This window comes from Sander vitreus, chromosome 13 (genome assembly GCF_031162955.1).
Source record: "Sander vitreus isolate 19-12246 chromosome 13, sanVit1, whole genome shotgun sequence".
NCBI lineage: Eukaryota > Metazoa > Chordata > Actinopteri > Perciformes > Percidae > Sander > Sander vitreus.
The window spans coordinates 16,540,075-16,553,980 of NC_135867.1; the positions used below are offsets into that span (position 1 = coordinate 16,540,075).

At 41.9% G+C, this 13,906-nt stretch overlaps 1 protein-coding gene across 1 annotated transcript in view; it reads right to left on the reverse strand.

The window, feature by feature from the left end:
• The window catches only part of nrxn2a (neurexin 2a), a 129,497-nt gene that overhangs the window by 15,233 nt on the left and 100,358 nt on the right, over positions 1 to 13,906 (reverse strand). Inside the window, exon 15 of the mRNA XM_078266310.1 lies at positions 4,765 to 4,946. Within this exon, the coding sequence (XP_078122436.1) occupies positions 4,765 to 4,946 (182 nt within the window). The remainder of the gene's footprint in view (positions 1 to 4,764; positions 4,947 to 13,906) is intronic.

The window sequence follows — 13,906 nt, forward strand, 5'->3', positions numbered from 1 at the left end:
AAAGACTTCAACACCATCTGAAATCTTTTTGATTCCCCTCCACCGATCAGTAATAAGGTGTCAAAGTAAGCAATCTGTCAGGGTGCAAGGGCTTGGCGGATACTGGCAGAAAATCTTTTCAGCTGGCTTTGCATGCAGGCAGCAGCCTTTGCATTTACTAGCAACAGTCCAAGGCTGGCAAGGTCAGTTTCACACTTCTAAACTGGAAATACAATTTAAATGAGACAGTTAGGAAAACATCCAGGGGAGGATATTTGTACCAAACATGTCTAGATAAGTGCAGCAGCCAGACTCTTAAACCAGGCACAAATATGTGAAATTTTTTTTCATATCAGTGTCCATATTATGCTACCTTAGCTTCCCTCTTTTGAAGGACACAGTTAACTATCATAAAACACCAACTTGAAATAGTGAATGCAATAAACTGAATATTAGTTAATATCAAAATATGTACTGGATTGGACTGGAAGACATTTATTTTTTCAATCCAAACCCTGAAATTTGGCTTAACAGGTTAGCCTGGGGCCATGGAAACCTCATCCAGCAACCTTGGGCTTATCTGGTAGACTTCTAAAAGGTCAGGGTTGATGTAATCCAATGTGATCCACAAAACTCATACTGTAGCTCCCTACCATTTCTCAGTTATATTAAAACAGAGTAAATAAAACAATATCATTGCTTGATGTGTGGGTGCACCAAAGAAGAGAGCTAGGATTATGTAAATACATGTTGCTACGGGAAAGAAAAATGCACTGTCTTGCTTTTTGAACAAATGCAGATTAACTTCAAAACCAGTTAGATTCATGTGAAGATGCAAACTTTATTTCTTTTTTATTGTTAATATCACAGATTTAATTATGCTACGTTTCCAGCCGCTCAGATTGTGTGTGAATGCATGAACGCGGGGATTCATTCGTGTACGTGGGCTCAGCTATTGCAAGATAATCATGCTTGTTTTATATATTTAATACCTTAAATGCTCTCAGTAGATTTGCCAACAATACATTTTGAGATACTCCTTCCGCCATTAAGAGGTTTGAAATAGTTAAAACAGTTCAGTGCAGTTTGGAAATAATAACTTGGGAATATTATATGCAGAAAATGCTCTACTTTTGAGGACAGGATCTGTGAGTTTATGAAGCTTTCTTTACAACAAAGTGTCTGCTAATAAGAGTCCAACTCCAGTTGCAATTTTTGTCGTGTGCTTTGACAACAGGTGTGATTTTAATTATTACACCACACGCAGACGTTTGACAGATCTCCCCTCTGGTCTTCATCATGGAACATCTGTCCTATGGCTACATGCTAAAAAGGCTGATTTCCCTTTAGGAAAGAAACAGTTGCTGGCAGCTGCTGAGGAGTCACTTAGTTCCACCGACAGACACACGTGTTTATCACCAGAAAGCATCTCTGCATCATCTACTGCTCTACTGTATCTCTATCTTGTGGTAATAATTTATTTGTGCCTATTTTATCTCAATGTTTGGACTCAGGTGCCATTAATCAGTGAATCACACAAGCTGTGACAAATGCTGTGCCAAGTTAGAATAATGGCACATTCAAGATAAAACTTAAAAATAAGAAATTAATTTATATATATATATATATATATATCATATATATATATATATATATATATATATATTTATTTACAGACTCAAGGTCCAGATAGAAAAGTACACATAACATATTAAAAGAGGGGTACACACAAACATAAATACATACAGACTACCACATATTACATAAAAGGAACATACAAAACATACATACATACATACATACAGACATACAAATAGCTATGCACAATAATTAAAACAGGTATGCATGTTCCAGTGTTTCCAGAGTTGGGAGGTATATCTCGTATCACTAAGTGCAGGGTTGGTTAAGGCAGTTAAAATTGTATTCTTTGACTCTGTTAATCTGCACATGAATCTGTACATAAAATTCCTCAGCACAGCATGGAAGATAGGAACATTACTCGTCACAAACAAATGGCGAGCACTGGTCCATCTTGGACACTTCAACAGGATTCTAAGTGCATCATTGTATGCCACCTTTAGCTTATTTATCTTTGCTTTAGTGCAGCTGCACCATAGGTGAGCTGTATACAGTGGAGTACAGTATGCTCTGAAAAGAGATGTTTTAACTTCTTCAGTACACATATGAAATTTGCGTGCCAGTATATTTGCTTGTCCATATAATTTACAGCAGTGACAAAAATCATCCCTGATGATGTAGCCCAGGTATTTTGCTTTAGTAACTACGTTTAGCTCTTGCCCTGTCAAGTAAAAAGAGGGAAAGCATAGCTTCCTGTCCTCCTTAGTGGACAGGCAATCATTACAACACTCTTTTTTGCATTGAATTTGATGTCATACTGTAGTCCATAGTTTGAGCAGACTCTAAGCAGTTGCTGTAGGCCAGCACTATATGGAGACATAACCATTAAATTCATCTGCATGCATCAGATGATTAATATGCCTATCCCCCACCATACAGCCAGTCTTACACACTTCTAATGTCCTAGAAAGATCATCCATATATAAATTAAAAAGAACAGGTGACAATATTCCACCTTGTCTAACCCCATTGGTAACTGGGAAAGGAGCCAATGTTGTCTTCCCCCATCTAGCTTGCATAGTTTGATGGAAGTACCGATAATGCAAGATACGTATTAGGTATGGGGGGACCCCTCGTTCTTGTCATTTTATAAACAGTTTACCGTGATTAACACGGTCAAAAGCTTTGGATGCATCAAGGAAATATCAAACACATTGTTGAACCATGGCTTTTATACTTAAGTTATTTCAGTGCATACACAAATCTGTGCCATGTTTCTTTTTAAAACCAAATTGATTGTCAGTGGTTATTATATATTCTTGTAGTCTATCAAATAGAATTAGTTCTAACACTTTAGAGAGTATACTCGCTAGAGCGATTGGCCTGTAGTTTTCTATGCTTGATACCTTACAGGTTTTGTCCTTAATAACTGGAACTAATAGTACAGGTAACGCAGAGTCAGGTAATATGCCATGCGCTAATAATCCAGAGAAATATATAGCAAGTAACACTGAGATTCTATGGCTTGCATACTTCAGGTGTTCAGCTGTTATTTGGTCAAGACCACACGCTTTGTTCACTGCCAATTTCTCAATAGCATGACACACTTCATCAGGTCTAATGACCACACCATCATTATTAATGACATCATCAACATGATATTCAGCACTCTCAATACAGTTAAAAATCTCTCTAAAATTCTTCCCCCACAGCTCAGCAATATTTTCATTCCCAGAGATCCCATCAATGCTGGATGGCAAAGGCATCTTGCTGTTATTGATAACCTTCACTTCCTTCCAGAATTCATACAAATCATTCTGCTGAAACTTTCTGGCCATAGAATTTGCCCTCCTCATCTGCTCATTACGTTTGATAAAGCGTGCAGCATATTTAAACCTGGCATTTGCCTTTTTCTTATGTTCAAACTCTGGGCCATACCTAGCTTTTCCAGATGATACCCAGCTCCAAAAAGCTTCCTTAGCCTCCACATGAAGTTCAGACACATATTCGTTCCATCCTGGTCTAATCTTATGCTTTCTTCTCTCTTGGATTAATAATTTACTGACATTAATTAAACAGTTCACAATTTTGTCATACATAATAACTATATCACTATCGTCATCGCGTAAAGCCCGCCTCAGCGGTTGTGATTGGTGCCTTGATTTTAGGGACATTGGAAATGGGTTTGAATGGGCTCTTCGCCAGACTGACTTGTAGAGCAAATCTCAAATTTGCCGAAAGTTCGTCAGGGTTTACCCAGGCTATGCTGCATCAGTACTATACCAGAAAGTGTTTTTGTGCCTTTATCAACATATCTAGGAAGACATTATGATATTTCCCTCATTTTGGTTAAAACAACTTTATCTAAATCCTTTTTACTGTTGCGGTCTTTTCTACCACTTTTAATTTACAACAATTACATTGTCGCTACTGACAATACTTGTATGACACTATACTTTCAGCTGTACTACCCCAAATTGCATAAGAGCCACCTACAGTAAATATGAACTGAAGAAATGTTTTATCTTTTTTTGATTTTGAGCTCCTTTTCCCACCAATTAAAAAATAAAATAAAAATAATTTAAGTGTTAGTTACCAGCTGCGTACGCCCAAAAACTGGAAAAATATTACTCATAATAATGTTGCTCACTGATATGCTCAGGCATTATGTAGACAATGGTAGAACATGATCTGGAAGTTTGTTATCTTGTGTTGGCAGACAGAGTGGACTAGTTTCCACTGCTCCAGTTAGCTGCCCACTTCACAATGTCCTGATTTTCACGAGATCTAAGTATTTGGTTGTTGTTTTTTTACACTGCTTTTATAATTATAAATATAATGTTTTTTTGTGTCCATGTTCACAGAGTAATACATTCAATAGCACAATAGGAAAGACCATAAGTGCTATTCAGGGTAATTTGTGACTTACTGTACAGGTAATTATGTCTTCCCTCAAATATTCAAAACATGATTTTGAACTTGTGGATGCAGAAAATATAAGGCAAAACATATCTGACAATCTCTGCGCAGTCATTCTTACATTGGTTGTCTACAGTATATTCCTCTACATTTTGGAAATGTAAGCTTCCTGATTTCTGGGTTTGGAAACCAGAAAAGGAATGTGCACAACTATTTATAGTATTGCCTAAGATCATGTGAATAGTGACATTTATGCGTAAAGCCCCAAACTCTGATTCCTATACTTACTATGTGCAGCTGAAGATAGTCTCCGAGCCCATGGGTGCTCTCCACTCGCACCAAGATGGCATCCTTCTGCTGAGTGCTGAAGCCCACGGCTAACCGGTCGGCTCGGGTGCTCGGCCGCTCATTCGGGGCCCAGGTGAATGTAATGAGAGCACCCCCTTTCCCAAAGATGTACGTGGTCCCAGCTAGGGAAAAAAAGACAGAAGGAGAAAAAAGATGTATTCGTTGTATATTTTTTCAGTTCCATCGCCAGTATGAAGATGAGATTTAGATTTATCCTCTCACCACAGCCAACTAACCCTCCTCCCCACTGCACAGACACTATCATTCATTTGTCAAAATAACGCAGTAGGCAGAGAGAAACCAGGATTTATTAAAAGGGTTTGCTTTACTCTTAAATCACAGTTAAGTAGCCTAATTCGCAAAGTATGATGAAGCTTTACATTCACAGATGTAACCAAATGACAACAGTTTTATTGTGATTCCACATGGTTGTCACTGCAAATACTGAGGCTGCGTCTGGCACTGTGGACATCCAAAAATGAGGGCATAGTTTACGATTTCATAGAATTAAGCACATAATACAGGATGGGACATATTAGCTACAGCTTTTCAAATGTGTAGAATTCTTTTTTTTTTTTTTAAACAGCTTTTCACAATAACCATCATAAAAGCATCAATACTTGTCAGTTCAACGAGCACATGCTTGGTCATGGGGGGGGGGGCAGGGGCGGTCCGGGCGGCATTTTATCATGAGTCATGGGGGGGCGCCACGAGCACTTAAAAAAAAAAAAATACAAAAATCCTCTGCTCCGCGAAGCAGTTTTCTATTATCTATCATTTCACTGTGTGGGGAATTGGCAGATTGGCGCCCCCTGCAGCTGCAGGCGCCTTGCTTGCTGGAAGTGCTGTGCACAGAAGCTGTGTGTGAGAAGGGGAAAAAGGGAGGGGCGCGTGGGGGACAGTTCACCTCTGCGCCGCGAAGCGGTTTTCTGTTATCTACCATTTCACTGTGTGGGGAATTGGCAAATCGGCGCCCTCCTTGCAGCTGCAGGCGCCCTGCTTGCACCCCCTACTTTCACAATGAAATGGACTAGTCCGTAACGGCGCCCGGCGCGAAAGATAAACACACGGTGACAGGAGAACTCGGAAGTACACAGAGACGGAGCAAGACGAGTCTAAACCTTTCTTTTATGGCAATGGTCTTAACGCGAAAATGAAACAAAGTTACCCAATTATATCTAAATGTTAAATGTAAATGTTATATCTAAATGTTAAATCTAAATCTAAATGTTAAATCTAAATCTAAATGTTAAATATATATCTAAATCCATCCATCGATCCATCCATCTTCATCCGCTTATCCGGGGTCGGGTCGCGGGGGTAGCAGCTCTAGCAGGGGACCCCAAACTTCCTTTTCCCGGGCCACATTAACCAGTACCGACTGGGGGATCCCGAGGCGTTCCCAGGCCAGGTTAGAGATATAATCCCTCCACCTAGTCCTGGGTCTCCCCCGAGGCCTCCTCCCAGCTGGACGTGCCTGGAACACCTCCCTAGGGAGGCGCCCAGGGGGCATCCTTACCAGATGCCCGAACCACCTCAACTGGCTCCTTTCGATGCAAAGGAGCAGCGGCTCTACTCCGAGCTCCTCACGGATAACTGAGCTTCTCACCCTATCTCTAAGGGAGACGCCAGCTACCCTCCTGAGGAAACCCATTTTGGCCGCTTGCACCCTGGATCTTGTTCTTTCGGTCATGACCCAGCCTTCATGACCATAGGTGAGGGTAGGAACAAAAACTGACCGGTAGATTGAGAGCTTTGCCTTCTGGCTCAGCTCTCTTTTCGTCTAACGGTGCGAATAAATTGAATGTAATACCGCACCTGCTGTGCCGATTCTCCGACCAATCTCCCGCTCCATTGTCCCCTCACTCGCGAACAAGACCCCAAGGTACTTGAACTCCTTCACTTGGGGTAAGGACTCATTCCCTACCTGGAGAAGGCACTCCATCGGTTTCCTGCTGAGAACCATGGCCTCCGATTTAGAGGTGCTGATCCTCATCCCAGCCGCTTCACACTCGGCTGCGAACCGATCCAGTGAGTGCTGAAGGTCACAGGCCGATGATGCCATCAGGACCACATCATCTGCAAAAAGCAGCGATGAGATCCCCAGCCCACCGAACTGCAACCCCTCTCCACCCCGACTACGCCTCGATATCCTGTCCATAAATACTACAAACAGGATTGGTGACAAAGCGCAGCCCTGGCGGAGGCCAACTCTCACCTGAAACGAGTCCGACTTACTGCCGAGAACCCGGACACAGCTCTCGCTTTGGTCGTACAGAGGTGGATGGCCCTGAGAAGGGACCCCCTCACCCCGTACTCCCGCAGCACCTCCCACAGTATCTCCCGGGGCACCCGGTCATACGCCTTCTCCAGATCCACAAAACACATGTAGACTGGTTGGGCATACTCCCAGGCTCCCTCCAGGATCCTTGCAGAGTAAAGATCTGGTCCGTTGTTCCACGACCAGGGACGGAATCCGCATTGTTCCTCTTCAACCTGAGATTCGACTATCGACCGAACCCTCCTTTCCAGCACCTTGGAGTAGACTTTACCGGGGAGGCTGAGAAGTGTGATACCCTCTGTAATTGGCACACACCCTCTGGTCCCCCCCTTTTTTAAAAGGGGAACCACCACCCCGGTCTGCCACTCCTTAGGCACCGTCCCAGACTTCCACGCAATGTTGAAGAGGCGTGTCAGCAAGACAACCCCTCCACACCCAGAGCTTTAAGCATTTCTGGACGGATCTCATCAATTCCTGGGGGCTTTGCCACTGTGGAGTTGTTTAACTACCTCAGCAGCCTCCACCAGGGAAATTGATGCCAATCCCCCCTCATCCTCCAGCTCTGCCTCTACCATAGAGGGCGTATTAGTCGGTTAGGAGTTCCTCAAAGTGCTCCTTCCACCGCCCTATTACCTCCTCAGTTGAGGTCAACAGCGTCCCATCCTTACTGTACACAGCTTGGATGGTTCACCGCTTCCCCCCTCCTGAGGTGGCGAGCGGTTTTCCAGAAGTACCTTGGTGCCGACCGAAAGTCCTTCTCCATGTCTTCTCCGAACTTCTCCCACACACGCTGCTTTGCCTCTTTCACGGCAGAGGCTGCAGCCCTTCGGGCCCTTCGGTACCTTGCAACTGCCTCCGGAGTCGTCTGGGATAACATATCCCGGAAAGACTCCTTCTTCAGTCGGACGGCTTCCCTGACCACCGGTGTCCACCACGGTGTTCGTGGGTTACCGCCCCTTGAGGCACCCTAAGACCCTAAGACCACAGCTCCTCACTGCAGCTTCAGCAATGGAAACTTTGAACATTGTCCACTCGGGTTCAATGCCCCCAGCCTCCACAGGGATGCACGAAAAGCTCCGCCCGGAGGTGTGAGTTGAAAGTCTGTCGGACAGGGGCCTCCTCCAGACGTTCCCAATTTACCCGCACTACCCGTTTGGGCTTACCAGGTCTGTCAGAGTCTTCCCCCACCCCCTGACCCAACTCACCACCAGATGGTGATCGGTTGACAGCTCCGCCCCTCTCTTCACCCGAGTGTCCAAAACATATGGCCTCAGATCAGATGAAAGCGATTATAAAATCGATCATTGACCTTTGGCCTAGGGTGCTCTGGTACCAAGTACACTTATGAGCATCCCTATGTTCGAACATGGTGTTCGTTATAGACAATCCATGACTAGCACAGAAGTCCAACAACAAACAACCACTCTGGTTTAGATCAGGGAGGCCGTTCCTCCCAATCACGCCTCTCCATGTGTCTCCATCATTACCCACGTGCGCGTTGAAGTCCCCCCAGCAGAACTATGGAGTCCCCGACTGGAGCCCCATGCAGGACTCCACTCAAGGCCTCCAAGAAGGCCGAATACTCTGAACTCTTGTTTGGTGCATATGCACAAACAACAGTCAGAGTTTTTCCCCCCCACAACCCGCAGGCGTAGGGAGGCGACCCTCTCGTCCACCGGGTTAAACTCCAACGTAGCGGTGCTCAGCCGGGGGGCTTGTGAGTATCCCCACACCCGCCCGGCGCCTCACACCCTGGGCAACTCCGGAGAAGAAAAGAGTCCAACCCCTATCCAGGAGTATGGTTCCAGAACCAAGACTGTGCGTAGAGGTAAGCCCCACCAGATCTAACCGGTAGCGCTCCACCTCCCGCACAAGTTCCGGCTCCTTCCCCCACAGAGAGGTGACATTCCACGTCCCCAGAGCCAGCCTCTGCTGCCCGGGTCTGGTCCGTCGAGGCCCCTGACCTTCACTGCCACCCATGTGGCAGCGCACCCGACCCCAGCGGTTCCTCCCACAGGTGGTGGGCCCATGGGATGGAGGGATGTCCGCCACGTAGCTTTTTCGGGCTGTGCCCGACCGGGCTCTGTGGCAAACCCGGCCACCAGACGCTCGCTGACGAGCCCTCCATCTGGGCCTGGCTCCAGACGGGGGCCCCGGGCTTCCTCCGGGCAGGGTCACTTCATCCCTTCCTCGATTTTTCATAGGATTTTTTAACCATTCTTTGTCTGGCCCCTCACCTGAGACCACTTTGCCTTGGGAGACCCTACCAGGAGCACAAAGCTCCAGACAACACAGCCCTCAGGTTCATAGGGACACACAAACCTCTCCACCACGATAAGGTGATGGTTCCCGGAAATGTTAAATCTAAATCTAAATGTTAAATATATATCTAAATGTTATATCTAAATCTAAATGTTATATCTAAATCTAAATGTTAAATCTAAATATATCTAAATCCCAATGTTAAATATATATCTAAATCTAAATATATATCTAAATGTTAAATGTAAATGTTATATCTAAATGTGTTGCCAAGTGAAAAGCTAAATATTTAGAAAATATTCAAATCCCCAAGCAAACCACGCCCACTGCAGTGGCTTCATATCGTGCTGCACCCAGTGATTCCCCAGCAAGGAGTATCTCTGCTGTAGCCAGTGGGTACTTGGAAAGATTGTGGAGCAGCTTAACTAATCAAAATAATAATTGAATTATGATTGATTTAAAACAATATATCAGCTAAAACAGCTCAACACATATGTTAAAACATATAGCGAAGTAATCAATGGTAGAAAAAAATAGCTAAAAGTGGCCTACTGACTTAGCTAACAGTTGAAATGATTAGCTAAAAGTAATGGATGACTTTTGAAACATTAACTACACTTCAAGTAAAAGGTCTAGTTAGTAGAATTTCTGACCAAACCAACCTAAATGTTTACAGTTCAATTGCATGAAAATTTAAGAATATTCACTTTAATATGATAAATGGTGTGAACACATTGGGAATTGATAGGGCGGGGTATGTGAGTTTATATGACAGGGCTGTGGGGGAACCTCAGACCAGAAGGGTTGGAAAGCACTGATCTACAGTATTTTATATTATTGACCGACCGGTATATTACAGACATGCCTTAATAGTTGTGTTAATCACAATACCGTTGTTTGAATTACATATCTCCTTGTGTGACTAACGTCATCCTTCCCAAGCAATCTAACATTAGCCCAGCATGGCTAAAGTCCAGCTATGCATCCAACATATTCATCCGAACACAACTAAAATGTCACAATCCAGCCACTTGTAAGAAGTTTGTAATACTGGTTACATAGCTAGTTATCGTGTTTTATTAACCTTAATTCTGTTTGCCAAGGCTATATTTTATTGGCTTGCAAAGTAGCCATCCGTTGCTAACGCTAACGTTAGCTAGCTAATTTATGTCAAAAAGCAGTAGCTAACTAATGTTACTGCCAAGATATGGTTTCATTGTAAGACAGTGTAAACACATGACAACACTTGACGAGTCTTACAACACCTCTCTGGTCTCTAGTGAAATCATATCTTGGCAGTAGTTAGCTAACGTTTCTGCTTTTTGAGATAAATTAGCGTTAGCAACGGATAGCTCCTTCGCAAGCTAATATAGCAACATAATTCAGGTTAATAAAATACGGTAATGTAACCAAAGTATTGAAAACTACTTACATGTGGCTATAGTGTGACAGGCCTACCGCTATTCAGTCTCGCATTGCGAGACCTAGCTAGCTAGCTAACTTAGCTAGTTACAGTGCTGCGAGGCCTGTTTAGATGACATGTCGGCTGCAGTGTGTGAGCTAGATTGCTTGTGAAGGATGAGTCAAACTAACGTTAAACACACAAGGAGATATGAGTCAAACAAAACAACGGCATTATAGTACACACAAATATTAAGACATTTCTGTGATATAAGTCAATAGTAGAAAATACTGACCGAAATGTGTTTTAATCCAGTAACAGCTCCACTACTGTCAGTATTTACTGTACCAACAGGTGTTGACTGAAAATTGAGGTGCAGCGCGATTTGAAGCCACTGCAGTGGGCGTGGTTTCCTTAGGGATTTGAATATTTTCTAAATATTTAGCTTTACACTTGGCGACACATTTAGATATAACATTTAGATTTAGATATAACATTTAGATTTAGATATAACATTTAGATTTAACATTTAGATATATATTTAACATTTAGATATATATTTAACATTTAGATATAACATTTAACATTTAGATATATATTTAACATTTAGATTTAGATATAACATTTAGATTTTTATATATATATATATATAATTTCTGTCTCAAATGTGAGGAAAGTGCTAAATGTTGAAAATGTATCAGCTAAAAAATTGTAACTGAACTTTTACATTCGGCACCCCATAGTGCTGGTGTAGGTGTAGGCGGCAGTGACATCCACAGTGAGGAGGAGACTCAGGAGGAGAGAGACAGAGATGAGGGAGTGAGGGTAGAACCTGCGGTAAGCACAACTCCCCTTAAAACACTTAGCCCCTTGATAAAACTGAGCCAAAAACTGAGTGGTGGACAAAACACTACAACAACAAAAGACGTATGCATGCTTTACTGTATGATTGCATTAGTAGCCTATATAAACGTTGCACATCATGCAAACTTTCTTAACCAGAATTGTAGCTTTTCTATCTGCTTAGGCAGACAAAAACTCATGATAGACCTCTTCAAATTAAAGCACAGGATCTCTTGAAATGATAAAAATATATATATATATATATATATAGCTTGTTTTATGATTCATGAGGAGTATACCGTTTTATTAATCTTGTTAAATGTTTTATTATTGTATATATTGTTGGCACATTTATGTATATAGTGTATATTTATTTTAAGTTCTGATAACCTATACTGTCATATTTTGTGCAGAATTGTGTTAATTGTGGAGATTGTTCACCTTAAAAAGTGTGTTTCCTGTTGTAATTGCAATAGTTAAATAACTGGATTCTCTTAAGTGTGTTTTTCAAACGCTCTAATGAAGGATTTGTGCAATTGAGAAATATAATTTTCTCTTTCACTTATGTTGTTGGGGGGGATTGGGGGGCGCTCGAAGGGGGTCACGACCTGGGTTTAATTCAATGTAGAACCGCCCTGGGAGGGACTTGTTGGGTCTTTGTAAATGATAGTGTGTGGTCTAGACCTACATTATCTGTAAAGTGTCCTGAGATAACTCCTGTTGATATTTGACACTATAAATGACATTGAATTAAAATGGAATAATGTATTGTAACTATTTACTAACATGAAAAATGTATCATTTAGTGCAATTATCATTCGCCTGGTCTCTACTTCGGACTAGCTTCACCTCTCCGTCAAACATCATCATCAAGCTATTTTGTTTATGTGCTTTATATTTATGAGGGCGCCCACACTGTTTACATGTTTTGACCTTGTACCTTCGTTGTTGCTGGTACATCATCCATGCAACATCCAGGTACATGGGATTCCTAATAATTTAAGCTTTTACTTTCCAATTCGCTTAATATAAAATGTGAAAAAGGAAATGATTAATGTAAAAAACATCAACCTAAACCTGATTAAAATTCATCCAACTTGCATGATAACTTTCATCATGCAATTTATTCATATGCACTCAGGATTCTAGTTCTTGAGATGAATGAGTTGGTGTTAATTCTTCATTTACAAGTCCTGCTGGAATCGCTGAAATCCCTGTGAAAAACCATGCAGGCTTGTGCTAAAATCCATTTGCTGCTCAGCTTGTAAATCAGACACCTTTTCATGACGTGATATGATATCTTGCTAACCGCTCCGTCACCTTGGATTGTTCATTAAATTAGCAATATGATTTCATTTGTGTTGTGTGAGAGCAACACAATCAGAGCTATATTCCATTTAATGCAGTCCATGCAAGTTTAAGTTGAGTCAAAGTTAGCTTTCTCAGTGTCGAGGACTGCAGGTGCAAATAGAGAGACAAACTGCCGTCCTCAGAAGAAAAATGATTACGCTCCGATAGATGCGTAGTCAATATGTTACATGAGAAACAACAAATACCTGTAATAGTACATCACAAATGCATGCTATTCTGGGTTTGCTTCAACACCTAAAACCTAAATGTTGTTTTTACAAGTGATTTTCTTCAATTCCTGAAATCTTAAGTGAAGCACAGAAAAACACGAGACAAAATTGTAGCCTCAATTTTAACCATGTACAAAGACTTGAGTACTCTTCTGTTCAGTATAATGGGCAATCACCACACAGGGTTGTTACTGACAGGATGCAATTGCTGGATGGATGCCTTTTTAACATCAAACACTTAATCCAAAGAATTGAAAACACCTTGTACTGACTTTGACTTTAATTGACAGCGTTTGTTTCTAACCAAATCTTTCTCACTGAGGTTTCCCGTCTGGGATTTGCAATCAAATGTGAGTCGGTGACATTAGTTACGTCAAGGAGTCTCAATGAGTGGTTTTATTGGTTTCTTTCTGTGAATGTTATCTGCTTCTGGCCTCTTAGTCTGCCCTCATTTCTGCTCAATGAAATCACTTTTCTCTTTCCGCTTGAGTATAGACCTCTTTGCTTTTTACACGGATTTTAAATGTATTTTTGGACACAACATCATGCACCCATGTACACTCTAATAAATTCTACTAAAACAGCCCTGCATGAAATATTATTATGCTGATAATGTATGTTACATTACAACAATCACAACAAAAATCAAACATTGAGCTTCACACAGGCTATAATACTGCATTTCATTACACTGTACAACCCTTCATGATTTTT